This window comes from Lepidochelys kempii, chromosome 3 (assembly GCF_965140265.1).
Source record: "Lepidochelys kempii isolate rLepKem1 chromosome 3, rLepKem1.hap2, whole genome shotgun sequence".
NCBI lineage: Eukaryota > Metazoa > Chordata > Testudines > Cheloniidae > Lepidochelys > Lepidochelys kempii.
In genome coordinates, this window is record NC_133258.1 from 59,171,692 (window position 1) to 59,195,561 (window position 23,870).

At 39.5% G+C, this 23,870-nt stretch overlaps 1 protein-coding gene across 1 annotated transcript in view; it reads right to left on the reverse strand.

Moving 5' to 3' along the window:
- Positions 1–2,961: 2,961 nt before the first annotated feature.
- Positions 2,962–23,870, reverse strand: part of COL12A1 (collagen type XII alpha 1 chain) — a 132,479-nt gene continuing 111,570 nt past the window's right edge. Inside the window, 12 exon segments of the mRNA XM_073336466.1 lie at positions 2,962–3,857; positions 3,859–3,977; positions 6,374–6,544; positions 7,649–7,717; positions 8,846–9,034; positions 10,731–10,797; positions 10,909–10,944; positions 17,992–18,063; positions 19,105–19,158; positions 20,504–20,557; positions 21,841–21,894; positions 23,434–23,529. Of these exon segments, the coding sequence (XP_073192567.1) occupies positions 3,789–3,857; positions 3,859–3,977; positions 6,374–6,544; positions 7,649–7,717; positions 8,846–9,034; positions 10,731–10,797; positions 10,909–10,944; positions 17,992–18,063; positions 19,105–19,158; positions 20,504–20,557; positions 21,841–21,894; positions 23,434–23,529 (1,050 nt within the window). The 3' untranslated portion in view covers positions 2,962–3,788.

Genomic DNA, 23,870 nt, shown 5'->3' on the forward strand with positions numbered 1-23,870 from the left:
GAAGTCCAAACCAAATGCCATTAAAAATTGGGTCATCCAATTTATATCCAAAGAAACCCTGGGGCTTCTACACTCTTCCAGGAGTTGTAGAACTGTGGACATTTTAGCTTTGATTTTGTTTTTCAGCCATGTCACAGTCAAAATAATGTCTTATTTTTCTTCACTAGAGCAGAGAAGAGTTTTGGGAGATGTGAAGTTCCTTGCAAAAATAATGTTTGCAGTGGTAAAATTTATATTGGACTTTGCTGCCTGGAATGAATGTTCCTGGGCTCCCCGCTGACCCATGTCAAGTTGTAACTTATTTATGTATTTATTTTCTTCAGAAGGACCTGCCTGGGTTCCAGTGGCAGCTCTGTGTGGTGCAGATGGTGGTGTCTGCCATGCACGTGCCAAAAATCAATCAGTACTTCTTTATGTTCCTCTCCTTTAAGTGTCTTAGCTTCACAGTCACTCCAGCTTCCCTTCAGAAATCATTATTACTGCAAATATGCAACTGAAAAATAGGGGAAAAACAGGCTTTCAGTTGAAGTGCTATTGCTTTGCATCCTTGCCACTGAGCCCCTTTTGCCTTTATTTATTTATTTTGCATACCAGTAGTTACACACTACAGTCACAATGTGTACAATTTTAGCCATTGTAAGTAGACAGCATTACCATGGCTTTTGCAGTTTTTCCTATCCTTGGTATCAAGAATGCAACAAAGAATCTGCTCTCTGTGTGAGTGTTTGTGGGTGGAGGGGGAAGGAATTATTTTCTTCACTAAGGTCACACCCTAAACATTCCAGTCGAATTTCAGATCAGGATAAGCCCATGGCTGCCTACCTGTACACACATGCATAGTCACTGCCAAAATACAGAGAGAGAGAGAGAGATGAAGATGAGCTTAGAAGTGTGTCTTTAATCCATCCCCTTGTTTAAAATTGCTAAACTAAATAAACTCTGCAATTGGCACATTATGTGCATGAGTTTCTCAGGAACTAAGGATTGTTTATATTTGCTTTATATGCTGTCTTTCTAGTTTTTATGACTGGATGGATTAGTTTCACAAATACTTCCCCTTAAAACCACAATGCCATCCAGTCCGTCCTGAGGGTCATTCCCCTGAGCCTACATTTCTTAAATATTATTTAAGTTCTTCCTTCTCGCTGTGCCATATTAGTAAATGCTCATTTAAATGCAGCCCAAACATTTCACAACATTGCCCCCAAATGTTAGAGGTGCTGGAAAGTGTCTTTTCTTAAAAAGTGAGTTCCAGAAAGAGAAGCTCTTTCTCAGCCTTTGTTGTGGAGATGCAAAAAGCCCTATGCTGATCTTGTCTGAAAAACAATGATTACCAGCAAAATCCTTCTTTCAGATTCAAAGAATTGATCCTCACTCATTTTGACTGTTTCCCTCATATTTTTTACTGGGAATTCCATGCATTTAAGCTATCAAAGCTATTGAACCAATATTCAACTTGCAGATCTGAGACTAGAATTAAATCATAAAATGTATTAACTATATATAAACATAGTTCTTATTTAATGCTTACATCTTCTGTGTCCGCAGATAATCAAATAAGAGCATCTAGATTAAGATCAGGCTTAATAAAGGACATTACTGAATGGGCATTACCGCGCACTGCAGCTGGCAGTAGTTGGATATATTTCATAAAGAACTAATTTTAATTCTATGCTTTTGATATTTTGGCTATGGGCCTTTTCATTTGGTGGATAGATGGGAATACCATCATGGAAGATTTGGGCATCTTTTTAAGCTTTCCCCAGGGATACATTTAATCCCTGACTCTACAAGCAAGATTTTATACAATAATATAATTTTATACAAGACAAGACACACAGTTCAGTCAATTTTTCTAAACTCCTATCAATCATTTTCTGGAAGTTGTAGGTAATGCTTTATAGAAAACTATAATGCAGAACACATTTTCCATGCTTTACCTTTTGCAACTCAAGGGTTACACCAAACATAAGAACTTGATGTCTTTGACTTTCCTTTGAACATTTCTCAGTTCATTATATCTCCTGCTAAACTCCCAATAGATTACGAGCCTTTACTGCCCTAATTCTAGTCTATCTCTGCTACTTCACTTGTTTGGATTCAATTTACCATATAACCAAGCTGGCAGTTTACATAGCTGTGTTGTATATTTTGCATTTTAGGGCACTAAAAATTCAATGGGAAAAAAGCTTACTTTTAAAAGCTAAGCCCTTACAAATACAATTTCACTATATTGTTCCCACTAGAGCTCAAGAATTGTCCAGTGGTGAGAGGGTACTAGTCTGGAGACCTGGGTTCAATTCCCTGCTCTGCTACAAACTTCCTGTGTGACCTTGGGCATCTTTCCATTGACTTCCACTAGCACTGAACCAGATGCTACACTGATGGGGGATATAAGTACCTAAAATATGTAGATAGAGCACAAAGAGCGTGTGGCTAAGGGTGGAACAGGAGCCACCACCAGCCACTCTCTGCCTGCCACCTAGTGAGTGCTTTTGAGGCATCCAGCCATTTTCTCACCTCCATTATTCCTCTGCTTCAATCTCCAGTGGCCTCTCTAGCTGCTCACCCATCCACTAGTCTCATGGGCACCAATGAGGTACAGGGGATGGTGCAGCAATTGGACCTTGGAGCCTCATTTTGTTTTTTTCACCACCTGTGCTACACGCTAAGTGATATTGACAGTTATATCAAACCTTACAGGGTGGGAGCCAACTAAATCCAGACCCCCCACCCCCAATCGACCAATGTCACAGCCTCAGGGGCCTGTTTTAACACTAGTAAAATTCCAAATTAATTTGTGGTCACTGTAACATCAGGAGGAGTTAATAAAGAAAATGCAAGGTCTCTGTGTGTTTGTTACATCTCATTCTTGTAACTTACAAGTCTGTATCCTCACAGCCCCATTCAAGAAATGATCATACAAAGTAAATTTTCAGTAGTTTTATTGAAAAATGCCTCCTTTGTTTCAGAAATAAATAATATAAGGCAGTGAAATTCACAATTTGCAGTTAAAATATAAAAGCAGCAATTCTATATCCATAGTCTTGCAAACAATTTCCAACTGCTTTTGATAACTAAGAAACATTATATTCTGAAAAAAAATCCATACTAAATATACAACACAAACATGCAATTCCATCTCTGCAGGATTGACTGCAATTTGGCATAAATGTTAATGTGTCTACAAGGAGATTTAAAGCAGTATAAAACTATATCCAGTTGATACAATGATTTCAGCTACATTACTTAAAGTTTGTGGTTGTTAAAGGAGATGTATAAGAGCAATATATGCCCTGCAAGGTATAACTAAGGATAGAAAAAATTGGCAATGATGTAGAAGGAGTTGGTTTGCTTTTTACTAGACAATGCAGACTTGTGATGTGACTTAGCTGCAAACAGGCATTAAAAAGGAGGAAAACTGCAGAGCTAAAGCAGACAGCCCTTCGAAAATTTGCAGCAGCTCTGGTTTTTGGTGTTTTGTGGGTTTTTTAATTATTATTTAAAGAAAATGCAGCATTGTGATAACTGAATGCACACATTAAGTTCTAAGCAGCCACCTTAAGCAAAAGTATTTTACAAGCATTTCAAGAGCAAGAATGAAATCTACAGTTACATACATTGCTATTCGCACATAAGCATGATACCCCTACAAGATATGAGTGCATTTCTGATCTGAGAAGGGAGCACTGGAGAATATAGGATACACCCACTCTGTATGTATCTGCATATGTGAGCATAGCACAAACAAAAACAAACAACCAAAAACACAAAACAAGACAGATCTTTTATGGTTTTGTTTTTGCTTTTGCTTTTCTTGGTAACGATATTTTCCAGCACATTTGTTCAGGGTAATCCTGGTGAATGCATTTCAACTTCATAGTCCTCATATTCATCCTCTCTCCTTTCTGACTCCATTGGTACTATGTAGGGCTCACTTTCAGGTTGATAGGGTCCACTTTCAGGTACGTATGACTCTGGTTGAAAATAGTTGTCTGATTGAACATTATAGTTATCGCATGTCTTCGAATCCACAAATATAATGAAAGTTAGTTTGGCTATATAATGTTAGTTCAATCTTAATTTCGTATAATAAATATCTAAATTAATAATTCACTGATTTTTTTTTCAGTTTTGTTCATGGAATTTGTGGGGGGGGGCCAGGAGAGGCAGTAAAATCATAAGAAAAATGAGATTTGGTTTTGAAAGGCCTCCTAGGATCCAGCTCTTAAAAACACAAGAAACATTTGTAGAAACAGTCTTACGGTGTTATGCAAGGGCCCAATAAATTGTTAAAAAATAAAAATAGTATTTTACATCTACTTCAACAAATCTAAAAAATACTTGGATTTGATTTAAAAAATAATTAATTAATAGAGCAAATGGATTAAGTAAAAAGAAAACGTTTGACTGGCTTCTAGTAATTTTCTCTGAGGGTGGGAAATAAATGTACACATAACTATCACCAGTGGCAATATGCAGTACATGTCATTTTCTGATTCTGTTCCTCGTAACAAACTGAGTTACAGCTGATGCTGGAGGAACACCAAAGACTACAGCAAAACAGAAGAAAAATAATTATAAAACTTTAGTATTTAGAACTGCAATTACAAAACCCAACAAGATTACATATACAGAAAGGCAGATGCCCTGAATCAGACATGTTGATCACAAGCAACAGACAGGTAGATTTCATACAGAGTCAAAGATGTTATTCTGGCACATAGCAAGCAGCAGCAGGCTTTAATGCAGAAGCTTAATGTAAAGATGTTAACTGATTTTAGTGGACACGATCCCTTACAAATCATTTACAAGCCACAATTAGTTTACTATTTACATAAGTCATTTCTTGTTTATCAGGTTAAATCTGTCTCCCACAATGGTGTTACTTCTGCTGGTTAGTAGTTTTATAAGCCTCTTTCAGTACTGAGGCTTCTGATGATTTGGTGGTGGGGGGGGGTGTTAAAAATAGTTGTTTTTCTACTTTATTACTGAAATGCAACAGGCTTGATAATGAATTGACATCACTGTCCTTATGTCATTCACGAATGTTGTTAGTATTATATGAGGCCAACACGGTTCGATTTTAACCACATCCGTGGTGAAATATCCATACAGACTCATTTCCTACTAAGCACGTGCGCAAACATCTCAGAAACAGGTTTTTCATGTATTCAACCTGCAAGCAGCACTGGAGACTTAGAAAATGTGTTAGCCGGAACCTGAAACAGGTCAAAGATTATGTTAGTTTTTAAAGTCAGACTGCTGTGCAAAAATATATTGTCATCCAACTAAAATACACAATGGTTAAGTCATATGCATATATCTATATATGTATACATAGCTGTTCACTAGGAAGGATTGCATGGCTGCACAATGGGTACAAGTTTAGCTCTTTTTCATTTAAATAGGAATCTTGGGTTAGATCTATGCAAGTACCTGGCTTTTTACACCCAACAGCACTGAGTCTGTATACACATATATATATATATTTTTTTCCATGTATACATGCACAGTATGCTAGTGGCAAACCATAATCAACATCAGTATCACATACACTAATTGTAAAATGCTACAGTGCACACAAATGAATTTGTTAACAATACTATGGGCCTGGACTTTCTTCATGAAAATGGCCCAGCAGAACCCTAGGTATAGAATATATTAGTGTCTTCTCATTAGTCAGAAATTGTTGGCCACTGTCATCCATTATTTGACTCCCTGTGACAGCCTATTGTTTTCAACTGCTTCTCACAGCAGGAGGCTGGCATGACTCAGGGCTAACCAGAGACTTTTGGGGTTTAATTCAGTGGAAACTGTAGGATAGTGGAGTTTTTCAGTTGCTTGCACTGTAACAGAGAACAGTTTTTGTTTGTGGAAAATTTTAATTTCAGGTATTAATTTTGTATAAATAATCCTGATGTTGATCAAAAAACAGACACACAAAAATTGGCAACCAGAGCATTCTTTTTACTTCAAGAGAAACATGGAGTATTCAACCTTGTTCTGAAGAAGATTGGAGGGAAGGAGAGGAGAAGAAGAAGAAGAAAATGGTCATTTAAATCCTAACAGCAAAATAATCATCCACTATCCTTCTATGTATTAAAAACCAGTTAGTTGTATAATTTAATCACCTCCTTCCTGAAGCTAAACACATTTCAAATCAATGTGAGACAAGTTTGCATCGCAATCTGAACAGCTGCTCTCAGAGCTGTCTGTGTTAGAAGGACTGAACTGTTCCAAGATGTAATGTTACAACTAAGCAGTTTCAGTACCATTTGCTCCTGAAATGATTCAGTATCTCCACACAAGTGGGCCTGTCTTGCATAAAGGCTATTTAAAATGACTACAGTTTAAGTTGTCAATAACCTACCTGGGAATCCTTGACCATTGTAAGCGATGCTAGCACACTGGGATGAATCACAATACCCAGGTGGGCCTGGGGGACCTCGAATACCCCCATTTCCAGGACGACCTGGTGGCCCAGGTGGCCCTCGTGAACCTGTAGAACCTGGTGGGCCCGTTCGAGATTCCCCTGGTGGACCTAATTTTAGAATTAAAAGGAAGATAATTTTTTTAAGGAGTCAACCTGTCAGAAACCACTGGCACTCCTGGCGTCTAGACTGTGAACGAGCCTTTGGTAAGAAAACATTGACATTTGGTTTCTACATGGGGTCAGTGAAACAACCAAAGAGAACCAAATTTTGACTCATCATTAGTTGCTTTCCTATGTGTGGGGAATTTAAGGTCTGTATTCACAGAAACTGATTTGGCAAGGTTGGAGCCACGCTAAAGACATCAATGAATTCTCTGGTTTATTTCCACTCTGTGTAAGATATGAAGATCTCAAGGGAAACTACTACATTAGACAAGCACATTGGATTTCAATTAAAACATAGGAGTGCATTAATTCTGCTACCCTGCAACCCTAGATTAGATGAGGTAATGTTTTCTTTGGAAGAGGTTGTATTATGGTTAACAGAAATGTAGAGTTTTAACTGGGGCTAGAATTTGTTGCAAGCTTCTTATGGCTCTTGTAATGAAAAAATCATGTTTAAACTAGTAAATTAAAGGCAGAAACAATGAGAAAGCCTAACGATTTCTGCCAAGACATCAGTAAATGATCTGTGAATGAAATCAAATGACACAAAGAACAAAAGTAACAGAGAAAGGATCATATTCTGTACTAGTAACGCTATGCTTTGCCAGTAAAGGACATCAGAGTAACTACAAACATGATCCAACAATGGCACTAGACATTCCAAAAGTATCAGGTGATATTTTGTTTCTATCAAATTGAAAAAAGTGAGAAAATGTCCATTTCAGTAGGAATCAACCCCTGATTACTGAGTCAATAAAGGTGCAAAATCAGTATTTTCATCAAAAATATTTTCATGTGCAAATGTGCCAGAAGAATAAATTATATGATAAAGCCAACTTTCTACTAGCCATGTCTAAAAAACATTTCTGGTTAAATTTTTCAGCATTTTTAGAATGCTTCATTTTATTACCAATACGTGTCAAAAATTGAGTAACATATGCTTATTTGCTATAAGAGCAATTAAGCAATCTGACTTTCTAGGAAGTTTTGTTCCTTTTTACTTCTACCGTTGTGTAAGCTGATGTAAATTAAAAACAGAAAATTTACCAGGTGGTCCAGGCAAACCTCGTGGTCCTTGTGATCCAATCCCTCTTTCACCTTTCTCTCCTGACAGTCCTAAAGATCCAAAAGGAAATAAAAACCACACACACAAAAAGAAACCATGTCAGAAAACTATATTTTTTTCAAGCTCTCTCATTGATTATAACAAATACTTCAAATATTTTATTGCTTTATAGCTCTGGTCTAGGAAGTCTTAATTTCGATGAGGAAAATATTTTAAGGAAACAAACATCTCAGTTTGAAAGACAAGATTTTTAAATGTAGTGTACAGCGGTAACCTGGTCTGAAGAGACTGAACTAAAACACAAGAACATCTTTGAAGTTCATTCCACACATCTATCAACATGAGTAAAGGCATACAAACTTTATACATTTCTGTTACAACTACACTTTACGCATCCTTTGAAACCTAATGAAATAGTGTAAGTCAATATTATCATATAGCTGGATTCAGAAGTTCATTATTTTCTTTTAAGTGGTAAATATCCATAGTAAAATCTATGTTAGAAAACACAACACTATGTCCACATTCTGAAGTGTAACAGCCAGAACAACTGAGGGCCAGATTCACTGGTTACAGCCTGGCTCCCTTACGCTATTGCAAAACAGCCATAACCAAGGCTTAACCAGCCATTTAAACTGAGTTTACACCTACTTTACATCACCAGAGCAGTTCAAAGCACCTGAAGTGTTCTGGCACATCTAGTCATATATTTCCCATATACCTACTACTCTGCTTCAGCTGCATACAACTGCAGCATCACTAAGCTACGGTTCACCCCACATTCTTGTTAACGAATCTTATTTTCCCCTCATCCAGATGCCAATTCAGAAAAGTAGCCTGTCAAGATGCAGCTAATACCAGAAACAGCTTTGAGAGGAGAATGTTCTCTGTACTAAGATATCTTGATAAAGTTGATAAATTTTCTTGAGATAGCATTTAGACTCTGCAGTGACTGGTGTTCCATAAATACCACATGGACAGAGAAGCACTGTAGATGCAAATCTCTGTAATTTTAGATCTTGTCTTCAGACACTGAATATTCCACTGTACCAATACCTTCAATTGGCTATGGGAAGCTATATGCTTCATGGCCTTTCTGGCTGGCGCAGCTGCATTGCATTCCTCTGCTGACAGCTTTTGAAATATGGTCATACATATGCTCTTTGAGCACTACTCACCTCTTTCACCAGGTGGTCCTTGGTCGCCAGGTGTTCCTGGGAACCCTGGTCTTCCTCCAGGTCCAGGTTCTCCTCTTGCCCCAGCGCTTCCTGGAGGCCCTGGTGGTCCTGGAGGTCCTGGCTGATTGCGGTTTGCATAGTAATCGTTCGGGATTTGATTCAGCATGTGATTGAACCGGTTCATTTGGCCTGTAAAGAGAAAGAAAGGGTTTTTTAATCACTTTTCATTAAAATCACACATGCACACACCCGCCACCCACTGTCCAAATAGTGGAGAATTGGAACATATGCACAGATTAAGATGAATGCAAGATATGATCATGTAGAATACATGGGGAAGGAGGGTGGGGGGAGAGGAGAGATTCTGGCCGCAGATACTCTTAAATAAAAATTCACAGCCACTAAAGGTGACAAGTGAAAACTGAGTTTTGGATTACAACAGCCTTGTTGGTTGAACCCTGGCAAAGAACTCTTTTCTAGTCTGCAAGACAGCAAAGGCTAATTCCAAAAGATTATCTGAAATGCAGTTCTAGCCATCAAAAATAGATATTTTTGGGTACTCTGCATTAAAAGAACAGATATTACAATGACAGGAAACAGAAGATGAAATTCAGCCCCATGCTGAAGGCTTGCACAAGGGTGATGTATCACTTAAGACCCACTTAAGCTCTGAGGATGCATACACCTCTGCTAGCCCTGGTCAGAGGGGAAAATTTCACTCCCAGAGAATGTGTGTGTTGCTCAGGAGAGACAGCTCTGTCCAAGTAAGCAGCAAGAAATTCTGAAGGGGAGATCCAGCTAGTTATTCTTGACTAGAAGTATGGTGACCATGCAATGAGCCCTCAAGAGGAAGGCTCAGTATAGGGAACCTAAAACAGAAGAAGACATCCTAGTAGTTCCATTACAAGTGCAGACTGCTTGGGAACAATTTGATATTTTTGGTTGAACAAAATCAGTATGTCACAATTCTGCATTTATCTTGGGTTACCTCAAAAACAGCAGTATCGGGGTCTAAGCAGCACATGCCCTACTGCATAAAAAATAAGGTATAGGCAAACGTTGTTCTGTCTTCCTTGGGGGCCTTCCTGACAGCAAATGCTGTGCAGTTGTGCTGTGGAAGGGGTAGAGATGATTTGAGGAAGCTGTGTAGGGGGGTTACACTTCCTGTGGAGCACAGAGCTGCACTCTGGGGTTGCTCCCTGTAGGGTGGCATAGGGAGCTTAGAGGATCCTCCACTGCATGAATCCTCCAGTGTTCACTCCTGCCTGGAGGTAGGGGCACATTAGGGCTGCAGAGTGCTATGACAGCTATGGGGCTGAAGTAAAAACCAAAACCATTAAAATATTGTTTCGGGGGCCTGAATTTTGGGACTTACCCAGTGCAATTATTTCTTCCCTTGCATAACACAATTTGTCCTGTGTGCATCGCTTGCCCAGATAGCATGTGCCAATATACTTCAATCCTAATACCTGTAAAGCTCCTTCCATTCCAGCCTTGTGCCTTCCATCTCTCAGAGGTGAGACCTGGTTTATGCCAAAATGTTTGGTGGCTTTATTACATGAACAGTGCTAAAACAGGATCTTGGCTGACTGCACAAAATCATTCCCTTTGTGGTGTGGTGCAAGATCTGAATATGGGTCTCCGGAGGTGACCGATTAGTTCATTAACAAGTTAGCCCTTCGGATTCAGGAACCAATTTTGTGGTGCATTTTCCTTCCATCAGATCAGTGGCACAGAAGATAGCAATGGCAACACTCTGGCTCCTGTTATGCTTTGCAGCCAGGATCCTTTCATCTCAAATTTAAATCATTTCGACTTTTCACAAATGAGCTATTAAATTAGCCATATGGAAAACAGAACTAGGAAAAAGCACGACATTGTTTACCATTTATCAATTGTTCACAGACTTGTCTTGCAACAGCTCGCATCATGTTCTGAGAAGCAATATCTCCCTTAATAATTAAAACAAGTATTATATTAGTACATTGTCTGTGCTTTTAAAAAGCCAGTATTTATTACAATAAAGTAAGTGAGAAATAAACTAATTTTAAGGTAGTACTTACTCTGTCACCTTTTTCTCCTTTCATTCCAGGTGGACCCTAAAACAATTTAATTTCCATTATTATTTAATGCACCTACATATACTGCAGTTGATTATATAGGAACACAGAAACGTAAAGGGATGAAAGAAACTGGAAGGATGAAGAGAGAAAAAGAAAACACTCTGTAAGGGCAGTCTGGTGCATACATACTACAGTGACAGGTGCTTTAGATGGATTTGATAGAGCAACTGCTCAGTAACCCCACCCAGCTGTGTCCTTAGATGCACCTTCAGTCATGTGGTGCCTGCAGTTTGTCATCAGCAAATCAGATAGGTCAGATGTTTCAATGGGAATATTTGTATCCGGTTATTAGCAGATGCAAAACTGTGCCCGAAAAAATAGAGGCCACTTTTTTTTTTAAAAAAGGCTGCCCCGTTGAAAGCTTTCTTGTACTCCAGCTAAATTATGTCCCTGTCTGTTGAAACAGTGTATTATTTCCTCACAAATGCTATCATATCTTTGACATACTGTATTTACTGTTAGGTTTCAGAGTAGCAGCCGTGTTAGTCTGTATTCTCAAAAAGAAAAGGAGTACTTGTGGCACCTTAGAGACTAACCAATTTATTTGAGCATAAGCTTTCGTGAGCTACAGCTCACTTCATCGGATGCATACTGTGGAAAATACAGAAGATGTTTTTATATACACAGACCATGAAAAAAAATGGGTGTTTATCACTACAAAAGGTTTTCTCTCCCCCCACCCCACTCTCCTGCTGGTAATAGTTTATCTAAAGTGATCACTCTCCTTACAATGTGTATGATAATCGAGGTGGGCCATTTCCAGCACAAATCCAGGTTTAAGGCTGTGTTCCCAGCAGGGCACCTCTGAAAACAGGGCCATATGATCTGGTTCAGTATTGTTGCACGTATTACGTTACTCTTTCATTGTAAATAGTAATTTCAGTCTGAAACAATGTCCTGCCTTGTTCATTAACAAACTAAACTGAGACCAAAGACTGCACATCCAGGGAGGGTAGCTATCTCCTCCAAACCCAGCAGTGAGAAACAGAGGCTGTAATCCTGCATTGAGCGATATAGGATTATGGGCAAGAGTTATAGAAGATTGGGAGAGATGGTTTCGAGTGCCTACTCTGTTTCCAATGACATCTCCCTTACTAGATGCTGAATGCTTCTAATCTTACAATATACGACAAATACCTGTTGTAGTGTGAGCTTGAGCTGTCACCATAATTATTTTCATTTGTCAAGAGCTATATTTCTTTCTCTGACAGCATTTTCCCATTTGCATTTGCATTCCACGGCGGTTTGTTTTTGGTGTTGGTGTTGTTTTTACAAGAAGCCAACAAGAATGACTGATCATCCACTTGTAAAAACAAATGTTTGAATTGCCACAATTGCATAAAATACACTCTGGGGCCATTTTTAAAGAACACAATTCAAAAGATATACACATATAATTAATTCTGAAAATTAAATTTTGTGTGTGCATCTCCCATGTAATGTTTTGAGACTTTAGCCTTTTGTTTGCATTCCACTGTTAACAAATAAAAGGGCCAAGAAAGAGCATGACACAGTTTCCTGGGAAAATGTAATTACGACGCTTGGTATGTTGGATTTTGCAGATTTTCACACTAGATAACAATGACCTCACACGGATGTTTATAGCTGGTTTTGGTCCATCTAACATAACTATGGCCACAAGCTAAATGCAGATGCCCATTTCAAATAGGCCAAAAATCAGACACATGATCATTTTAACCATTAGTTTGCTCTCTGAGAAATCTAAAAATCTGTTGCCTTTTAAAGCTCTTTTTTTAATTTATCCACAGAGATCAAAAAGAAAAAAAAGCTTGCTTGACCCATATTTAGTGCAAGAGATGCTTTTGTGTACAGCTCTAGCAATGCACTTTAATCCTAACTGTAACAACCCCCACCAAATTTTAGAGATTTTCAAGAGCACTTTGCTGCCATGGAAGTCAATGGACATTTCATTGGTGACTTCAGTGGGAACAGAATTAGGGCCAGCACTGAGTAGTTTTGAAATTCTCACTCCTACTGTCTCATGAGCAGACTGCAAATTTTGCCAAAACATGCCCAAACAGCAAAGTAGTTCTGAACATAGACCTTCTGCAAATTCCCAAAGATGAAAGACTCGTTCAATAATCTGTTGCTTCACCTAGCTACCATCATAATTAGTTACCTCCTTAGCCCTGATGCCTTTGACAATTTACTATTTTTAAGCAGCCCATTTATCACTATTACAAAAGCAAACGCTGAATGTGGGCAGTAGCTGGGTTTTTTTCATAACATTCTTGTTGTACCCACAAATGACTTCAATGACACACTACAACAAATCATTCCACTGAGGTCACAATAGAGCTGGATACAATTTGAATGCAATAGCAGAGTTTCATAAACTTCCTTTGAGATCATAAGGCCTCAAATTAAGGAGCTGGAATGGCTACTCTGAAATGGCATGTGTGGACATGATTCATAGCCACTGCAGTATATCATCCCTATAATTTGCAAACTAATAATTGCTTAATAATAAGCACACAACGCATATTATCATGGGTTCAAAGATTAAAGTTTACCTAAGAAAACACTGTCACATTAATACTCAAAATTCAAAGCAAACGTTGACATAACAGCTTTGAAGCAAGAAGAGTTTGACTCCCAGTTGTGCAGACAGTGTTAAAGGCCTGCTAGATACAAAACCAACTCTCACATTTCTCTCAAGAATCACATAGGGAAATATTATGGCTTTTTCTACTCCAATACATATAATATGAATAGCTAGGTAAATAGGGTACAATCCACAAAGCAACTTAGGCTCAGTGAGGGAATGACTCTGTAGCCCAATGCCTAGGTCCTAAGGTACCCATGTGGATGTGGTCCAGTCCCCCTGCTCCAGTCACTTTTTTGGTATTTATCCATAGTGGAACAGCTTCAGTGGGAGAGACTGAGGGAGTCTCACATCAGAGTGCCCTACAGTTCAGTGGTTGGAGCATTCTACTGAGAGGTGGGATATCCCTGTTCAAATCCCCTCCCCTACTCTGGAGAGAGGGGGAATTAAACCATTGTCTCCCAGGTCAGTACACTAACCACTGGGTTAAAAGTTATAAGGTAGGCATCTCCTCCTCCTCCAGTGGCTGTTTTGTGTGGAGCAAAGCAGGGGCCTAAGTCATTCCCACAAGAAGCTGCTAAGGCACCTAAGCCACCTCATTCCAGGGTCCCATTCGTGGACTGCAAGAAGACATAGGCATCTCCCTGCAGCCCAGACTTAGGTGCCTACCTCTGAGAGGGGCAGGGCTTAGCCCACACCCCTCTGGTTGGCATCTCCCATTGGCTAGTTTTGGAGGCTCTGCACCTAGTATGCTGGCTTTTGTGGCTCGCAATCTAAGGAGCCTGTCTCTCCCCATTCATTATATAGGGAGCCTAGGGACCTAGCTCGGTTTCGTGGATCACAGTGTTGTCCCTGTGATTTCTTAGGCACCTAAAAGTTAGGCTCCATGACACTCACCATTGCAACACCTAACTCCCTCTGCAGATCCCACCCAAAATTCATCACAAATTATTTTATTCAATGAATTTAGTTTCTCTTTCTGTTTGTGAATTGTCAGCATGTTGCTATTTTCTAGAAATTAATTTATTTATACCTATTTGCTAAATATATTTTTATAATATTTCTTGGTCTGTAACATTCTTAAGCTGCTTTGATTGGAAACATAGTCATATAGTATGTCTCAGTTCTCTGACTAAATTGAAAATTCATTTTAGTCAATTATCCTAGCCAATTTCTGACCATATAATCTAATATTTGCTTAAAATTAATTGTTCCATGGAGCTCATTTGTTGACGTGTTTACAAAACATGAAAACATAAAAGTGGGCAACCAACTGAAGCAAACTTCAAATGCTCACATGCTACATGCTATTTGCAGAAATATTTTTGCAGTGCAGTGCTGACCAAACAAAAAGAAACTTTTCAAGGCTGACATCAACCAAAAGCCATGTTAGCTGGTTGAAAAGCCTTTTTAAAGGGGCATCACTGGTTTCTAAGCAACAACCTTTCCATTGTTGGAGAGAGAACAGGATAATAAATTTGTTAGTCTCTAAGGTGCCACGAGTACTCCTGTTCTTTTTGCAGTTACAGACTAACATAGCTGCTACTCTTAAACCTGTCATTGTTGGAGAGAGTTGCTCCAATACAAAAGGCAAGATATTCCTCAAAGATATTTATTGCCAGCAAGATTTCTATAGCTGAGAAACATCAAAAGCATTAACCTCTCCAATGTAAATGGATCCTTTCTCTCCTTTTTCATTAAAGAGAAGGTGCATTAGTCAACTTTCAAAACTTCACTGAAGCTGAATGAGCCTGAGACTCACATCTGCAACCTCGCAAAGGAAATACTCTGATTTTGATTTTTAATTGATGCAAAGGGTTGTCATTAATACAGCTGAATACTAGAGACAGACCTGCCTAAACACTATGCTAATTTTCCATTGGGATGTTAGAGAATACTACCGGTTCAACAACACAATTGCCTATGCAGTTATTCAATGAAGCATTGTCCGTTTGTGTCCTCTTCCAACTTAGCGACATTCTGTTTAGATTTCACTTTATTTTCTTTTTAACAGAGAAAACTGTGCACTACAGCCAACTGGTTGCCAGGATGTTGAGAGAAAGCAACTGCTGCCACCAGTCTAGTTTATTGACATCCTGTGATGAGGATGCTTGGGGTGACAGAAGAAATGTTAGCTTTTTTTTTTTAATCTGGGATTTTTTGAGCAGTGGGGTGAAGGCTGGAATCGTGGCAAGGCTCCGTAGCTGAGAAAGGATACATCAAGAAATATGTGCTCTCTTTACTTTAAAAGACAACAGGCCTGATTGCTCTCCCCAGAAGATCTTCCCCTACTCATGTGTTGTCTACACGGGACCATGCACAAAAGTGAATATAGTCTGAGGCTGCATTTATTCCTGAACAGAGTTCCATTACACATACTGTGCAACCCCTTTTAAAGAGGGTCCCAAGACTAGTCACAGCATGCTAAGTCCCTGGGAGGATCTCTCCATTGCAGCTGTATATAGAAAACATAAACGACTTCTTTATTCTTAACAGTTTACAGATGTCATAGTACTCTGATTCTTTTCTTCTCATTCAATCCTTTTGTCTATTACTGATCTAAAAGCCCACTTTCTTTTCTTTTGGGAGTACTTGTTAGCAAATTATCAAGGTGAAACTTAGCAAATCTATGAAAATTCAATTAATGCTTCAGAGAATAGCTTGATTTAATACTAATGTGCATTGAGGTACAAAACATTTTACAGCCATGCTAATCTGTTAAGGAACTTCTGTGATCTACTTGAATTTGCAATGTTTGTAAGAGCTGCAAAACATTTATTGGCTAAAACTGAGGTGGCCAAATGTATAAGCCTGATGTCAACACTCACTGGCAATTTGCCAGGAGCCCGAGGGCTGTATATAATTTGCATTTAACTTTGTATACTTTTGGCATAAGATCATAATATTTGATTGTATTTGCATCTTCTTTGGTAAGGGCCAGGTCCCGCCACTCTTACTTACATTGAGTGTTACCTTACACTACACCACACTCAACAGGAGCAAAAAGGACAAGATGTAGTCCTACGTGAACAGAGATTATTTGCTCCTTGAGTTCACCAACAGCAGCAGGTAGGTGATCAGTTCTCTCCTGGACCTGCAGTTACAAATACCAGGCAGGCCTGGACTACATTTCAGGACTTTGCAGGCTGTACTTGGCCCTTGGGCTGCACCTTTGGCACTTCTAATGCAAAACACAAACTTAAATGTCGAAATCCTGTCTACCACGAGTCTCACAAAACATCTGCACAAAGCACAAGCCAGAATTCCTGCTGGGATCTGTTCTGAAAACATTTGAAACACTAGATGCAATGTCGTGCAGTGTCACTTCTCAAGCAATTGGGAAATTTGAAGCAAATTATACTTTTAAATGGCATGAACTCTGGGATTAGCATTTAGAAGTACTTAAACCGTACTTGTACTTTCTGAATATACTGATTTGGCTAGATTAAGGTTATTCGTGCATGGGTAAGGGCATAGATAGCCTCTCTCTTCTCTTGAGTGCATGTACAAGGACAGACACAATGTTGGCTTTTGTTATCCTGGCCTGTAAGGAAGAGGGGTGGCTAGCACCAATGGCAGAACTAAAACTAACAATAGCACTTTATTTGTTTAAATCACTGGACAGACAAACTAATGAATCCTCACAACCCCCCAACAAGCTGGTAGGTAAGGTAGCATTAACTGCATTTTACAGAGGAAGAAAGCTGAAGTGACTTCCCAACACCTCACAGTGACTAAACCAGGATTAGAATACATGAACACCTAACCTTTCGTGCCTGTGCACATTCGTCAGACCACACTGCTTAAGAACTATACACTCCATGAGGATGGAGAACTCTGCCCCTTTCCAAACTGGCTGGCACAAGGGAATGAATCGTGCACCCTTTCAGAGACATCACAGCTCCTGTTCTGTTCTGATTCAGCTCGAATGTTTCCTGGGACGTTGCAACTTCTGCTCCCTCTCTTCCAATGTGGGGCCGTGGCTGTAAAAGCCTCAATAGAGCCCACAGTACTTAAATAATGTTTAAATCACGTTGTTAAATCACAAACATTTGTGAACCACCAGTGATCATATAACATTACCAAAGATTTTCCACCTTCAGCAGCATACCACTCTTTACTATAAAAAAAAACAACAATTTCCAGTAATTCTGCTGACCTAGCTCTTGATGTTTTCACAGTGTAGAAATATATGTCTTGGCACGTACAGACTGTGCTTTTTTTAGTAGAAACCAGTGACCACAATTTCCAGCCCCAACTATTAAAATGAACAGAAAGATGTACTATAAAATAATTTTTTAAAAAAATTAGGTTTGTGGCCTTAGCTCAGCTTCAATGTATTTACCACTTTCATGAACATACGCGAGACAAATATTTTAAAGCCAGAGTAAGTCGCATATTTATCTGCAGCCAGAGTATGTTACAACTGATACTGTAAATGTAAATCATTCTCTCACTTGTGGCCCACGATCTCCTGGTTTCCCTGATTTTCCACTTGGACCTGCTACTCCTGGAACTCCTGGAGCGCCCTAAAACAGAAAGACATACAAAGGAATGCTAAGGAACAACGTTAGCGCCTGAGTGTAACTGGTTCTGAAATCTGCCACAATGGGTACAGCTACACAGTATAAAACAAACAAACAAAAAACGATGGCAGCAAGTCTCTGAGCTTAGGTCAACTGATTCGGGCTCATGGGGTGCGTTTCTGAGCCCAGGCTCCAGCCCAAGCAAGAATATCTACCCTGCTATTTTTAACGCGAGGCCTGAGAGCCCAGGTCAGTTGACCCAGGCCCTGAGACGCATTGCCTTGGGTTTCTGTTTGCAGTGTAGATGCACCCAATATACATAAGTGAATAGCATGTTTAAGAGAAAATTATTCTTATCCCTAATGTCGAGCCAGAATTGCAAAGGCATTTAGGTGCTTAAAGGTGCAGATAGGCACCTCGTGGGATTTTCAAAAGCACCCAGGTGCCTTAGGTTTTGTTTTTATTCAGGGTTTCCTGAATAAAGATCACATAATTTGGCCCTATTGTAGTTCTGTGATTTGTGCAGAAGTCATGACCATGAGTCCACAACATTCACTTCAGTGATTTTTAGATAAATTTGAACAAATGAAAGACCAGCACATTGGCCAATATGTGCAATAAAGTTCAACATTTTTAATTAGTCATGACTACTCAAATATTCTTCTGCTTGGCCTGACGTGATAATTTTTCACAATTATTGGGTCTATAATTACCTGATCCAGTTTCTCTATATTGTTTTCTAATCCAACAGTAACTAAGGAATAAGTAAAGTTCATGAAAGTCGATTGAGTAACACCATTATGAAAACAGAATCAAGCCCTAGTAGTTCTGTGTATCATTTTTTAAATTAAGAGTTTGCAAGTTTTAAATAACTTCTCCCCCTCTTCCCTTTCCAAGAGTTTTCAACATCATAATTTTCATTTTATATGTTTTCTCAAATATGATAAAGGATTCATTTGATGGAGTTCAAAACCAGCATAGTGGAATTCTCTCCTTTTTGGGTTATATCTCTTGGGTCATTCTATGCTAAGGTATTATATTTACCACTGATCCAGGTGGGCCTCTGGGTCCTGTGGCACCATCTTTTCCTGTGAAACCCTGTTCCAAAAATGAAAATATTTACAGATTATTAAGGACAGGCCTAAGGCTGCAGCAATCTTCATTTAAAACTAGTGGCCCTTAAAGCTATGCATAATGGCGCTATTCATAATTAACGCTAATATGTATGTCAAAGCCAAAAATTTAATGTGTCAGTTATTTAAATATGCACCATTGCTATTGCCAGTTAAATATCTCATTGGCACAGCTTTACCAAATTAAGAGAGCCTCAGGCTGCTGACTCACTGAGGGTGGAGTGTCTGTCTCTCAAACACAGCCATATAATGATTAGAAATCTGCTGCCTCCTTCCCAGGGTGGAATTAGAGGCGCAGCCCAAAGTGGTTGATGAGCTCAGTCATAAAGAAGAAAGGGGCCCATTCGGTCAAGGATTCCTCCTTATTGCTGCACTTTGACAAAGCAAAGCCCTGCTCATGGAGAGGATTAAGCAATGCAGAGAATAAGCTTCTAAATTGATAAAGGGAGCAACTTCTGAATGGTCTTGAGAAGTCCCATCTAAACAGCCTAACACAGCTGTTCTCTAACTGGTGTTAATGAAATACTAATGGTCCAAGCAAGCTCTTGCTGTGGTCCTTGAAGATCTGGCTGGTCACATGGTGCTTGTTCTCCTTCTTGTTTCTGGCTACCAAACCCCATTAAGAAATCAAATACCAAACACTTTATGAATAACTGCTTTTCTATGTAAGTAGTTGCTCTAATTGCCACAGGGGCTTATGCCATTGTGAATGGGAGGGGAGTTAGTCTGTATGACTGCAAATGGGAAGGGAGGGATTGCGACAAGTCCATAAGACAATCTCTACCTCAGTGGGGTCTTCACTAGGAAGAAATCTGAGAATCCCTGATCTAAAGCAAAGCTGTTAACTCCCCGTGATCAGAGGTCAAGCATAAAGGACAAATCCTGCCTTAACAGTGGATTCTGTACATGCACATCCCCTGTATTGTGGACATGCCATTCCATGAGGCTCCCTAACAACAGCAGACAGAATGTGGGAGGGGACCAGGATATTAGCAGGGTCAGAGGAGCCCTGCTCAGTGGATCTCCCATTATCTCTGCATAGGAGTCATAGAGTCCAATCCAGTCAGTGAATTTGAGTAGCCTCTGCAAAAGTTCTGTGGCTGCTTTATGGCCCACGGGGGAAGATTTCCTGCCCACAATCTTCCCGGTCCCCACAAAGCATCTTTCCTGAGTCTAGCTGGACTCTGGGCAGAGGACTTGTTTCTAAAAAAGGGGAAGAAGCTGAAAAACAGAAAGCAGTGCTGGAGTTTCATGTGCTATAGAATGGAGCATAGCTTGTGCCATAACACTGTAGACTGAAGAGACCTTACCCTGTCACCTGGTGGTCCTACTGGGCCAGGTGGGCCAGACAAACCTGGGGTTCCCTATGGAAAAAAAATAATGAGACATTCACACAAGACAGAACAAGAACTTGTGCTGTACTAAACACTTCTCTCTATATATTTATACACACGTTTTAACTTCCAGATTATTCTGACATGGCTTTTTGGCAATGTATAAAAAATGTAAAATGAACCCCTTGGCCGAGACCAGCTGTATTTTAACAATGCAATGCACCTTATTATTTACCACATTTTTTCTTACTTCCCTTAAAAATTGTTCTTTACATTTTCAATCCTATTACCAGAATATAGATCTTTGTTAAAGTCTCTTCAACCATGGCTTATTGATGTTGACTAGTTATTAAACACTTGGTACTAAACTCTGGTTATAAGACAATCTTCTATCAATTCAGTGGTTGTGAAGAGTATGAGTTGCATCTTCTCTTTATTACCCCCTTTTCCCATTCTCACTAGTCTCCGCCTGTCCTATTTTATAATGAGCTGCTGCCACACCCTGCACATTTTATATTCTTTCTTTCTTAGTACTGTAGCTTCTGTGTCAAGAAGAAACACTGAAGGTAGTTACAGAGGGCTTAATGGGAACGGAGGACCTCCCAGGGCCTCAGCACCTTGCAAGATCAGGCCCAGAATTATGCATCTGATGAAGTGGGCTATAGCCCACGAAAGCTTATGCTCTAATAAATTTGTTAGTCTCTAAGGTGCCACAAGTACTCCTGTTCTTTTTGAGGAATTAAGAGATGTCTTCTGGTCCATTCTTGGCATTTTCTACTGCCTGAGTGAGTGTTTCAGATAATACTAATAGTATAGAAAATAAGGTCTCTAGGCTGTATACTATCCTCAATTTACACAAAGGGTTCCTATTTATGTAAACGCATGGGCAGATTGAGGCTCATATATCAACAGTATACACATGGTCCACAGCTGTCAAAACAAATCATAGTCCCAAAACTCCCCCTGAAAATAAATCCCTGAAAAAGACAATAGAAGTGTTCTTGATGTTTGATTATCCTATACATTCTTAGTTGTTCTCCTCTTCTAAACTTAATCCCATATTCAGCATGGACTCATTGCCCTTACATATATGTTCAACTGCAAACAAGCTGAATTTACCATTGATTTTTCTATTTATTTATTTTGCCTTATTCACATTTTAAATGGTTTCATATTTCCTATATTTCAGATTGCTAATGTTACCCAGCACATAGCCTATGCAATATACAGGGAGCAAAAAAGCAACACTGAGAGTTGTACAAAAACTGTCCATGCATCTCTGTAGAGGCAAATGACATAAAAAATTAACTTACTGATCGGCCTGGTAACCCTGGTTCTCCAGCATCACCTTTCATTCCTTGGCGACCCTATAATCATCACAAAATGGTATTAGGAATACAATTACATGACTCAGGGCTGGTCTTCACTTCAAGGAGATTGATGCTGCTGCAATCAATACAGCAGGGGCTAATTTAGCAGGTCTAGTGAAGAACTGCTAAATCGACAGCAGAGCGTTCTCCGGTCAACTCCGGTACTCCACCTCTCTGAGAGGAGTAAGGGATGTCAGCTGGAGAGCATCTCCCATTGACGCAGCACAGTGAAGACACAGGGGTAAGTCGACCTATGCTACGTGTATGTAGCGTAGCTTAGGTCGGCTTACTCCAGTAGTAAAGACAAGCCCTCAGAGTGACATTACAATGTTTTGTTACTGAAAACAATTTAATAGATGACAAGTTCCAAGCAATATGTTTCTTTGATGTTTTCATACTTCAAAGTCTTTCAAATTGCCTGGGACAAAACAAAAATATTTATCACATTCCACAAACACAAGGAATGCATTTAGCCTTCCATGCTGTTTGGCATCCATAGGCCATCCTGATGAAATTTTTCCTTCAAGCATACACGAAAAGCCTATATTGACCTTCCATTTGGTCCTTTCCCAAAGGGAATGTGGATCTAATTTCTACCATCATGTGTTTTTGGTTTTCTGTTTTGAATTAGGCCACTTATAAATCTATCAGACAGAGAAGATGAATTGCCTATTGAATGTAAAGTGTGTTTTCCAATTAGAAGCCAACTTTACTAATTATTCCTAATCAGCTGTAACACTTCGCCATATAGATTGTTACAACAAACCAGATATCCCTAATATACTGTCATAGGAAACAGCAAGTTAAGACAAAGTGAGCTCTTCTCTGGCAGACTCCACGCTGAAGTGACCAAGAGTTGGCAGCAGTAGTGTGGTCACTTAGGGCTATATTCCGCTCTCTGACCAGTGTGAATCTAGGGAAAGTCCATTGATGTTAACGGAGTTACTTTAGATGTTCATTAATGTAAATTAAACCAGAAGTTGGCCCTTACCAATTTATATAGTGGTGTCAGCATGCATAGCTGTATACAAGAAAGGAACAGTGCCAACAAAGCACCAAAAGAACATAAGGCCAAGCTTTAAAACTTGGATGCCTAAATTTAGGCACCCATTACCTGCTTTACACTTCTAACTGCTGGTTTAGTTACCTAAAAAAAGAAGCTAAGTATCTAAATCACTGCAGAAGTGTATAAATCTGTGGAAAAGCTTAGCTGTGACTTCAGGTCCTTAACTTCTCAACATCGAACTTTGAAAATTTGAGTCTTAGAGTCTGAAGGTCTGGAGAGTGTATAGAAAAGCAATAAATCAAACCAGTGTAATACAACACACACCACTTCATATATAATCCCCAAGACTGTAGTACATGTAACACTCGGGATAAAACAATGTGACATTTTAAAGGCAACCAACTTCTGAGCTGCAAGGCAAGAAGAAATGACAAAACATGATGGTCAGAGACTTTTGGAGACCACTCCCATGATGTATCAGTTCTCTGTGTCCACACAGTTTCATTCACAGATACAGAATGGTTACTCACTGGTTCTCCTGGAATTGAAAGTCCATTGATCCCTTGTGGACCTGGTGGACCCTGAGGACCCGGTGGACCTGCCTCACCAGGAAGACCAGGTGGCCCCTTAAAACACAAAATTAAAAAGATATTAGACCATGGTTTCTTCCTAGTGTTCCATGTAGAGGATTTGTATGGACGTGCACATGGGACAGGCCAGCAGCATGGAGTTAGTTGATACTTGAACAACATTTGAACTTGCAAGTCCTTATTCAAGCCGTGCTTCCGCCATGATACATGGGAGGGTTCATGCTGCTACCTTAGTAAGGACCGCAGGATCAAGCCAAGAAACTATACGGATTTGGCAGCATTAATAAAGATACAGATATCCACTACTTCTGGAGGGGAGAGTGTCCCAGAGAGCAACTCCCTGCCTCCCAGTGCCTCCCCAGAGAAGGGGAACCATG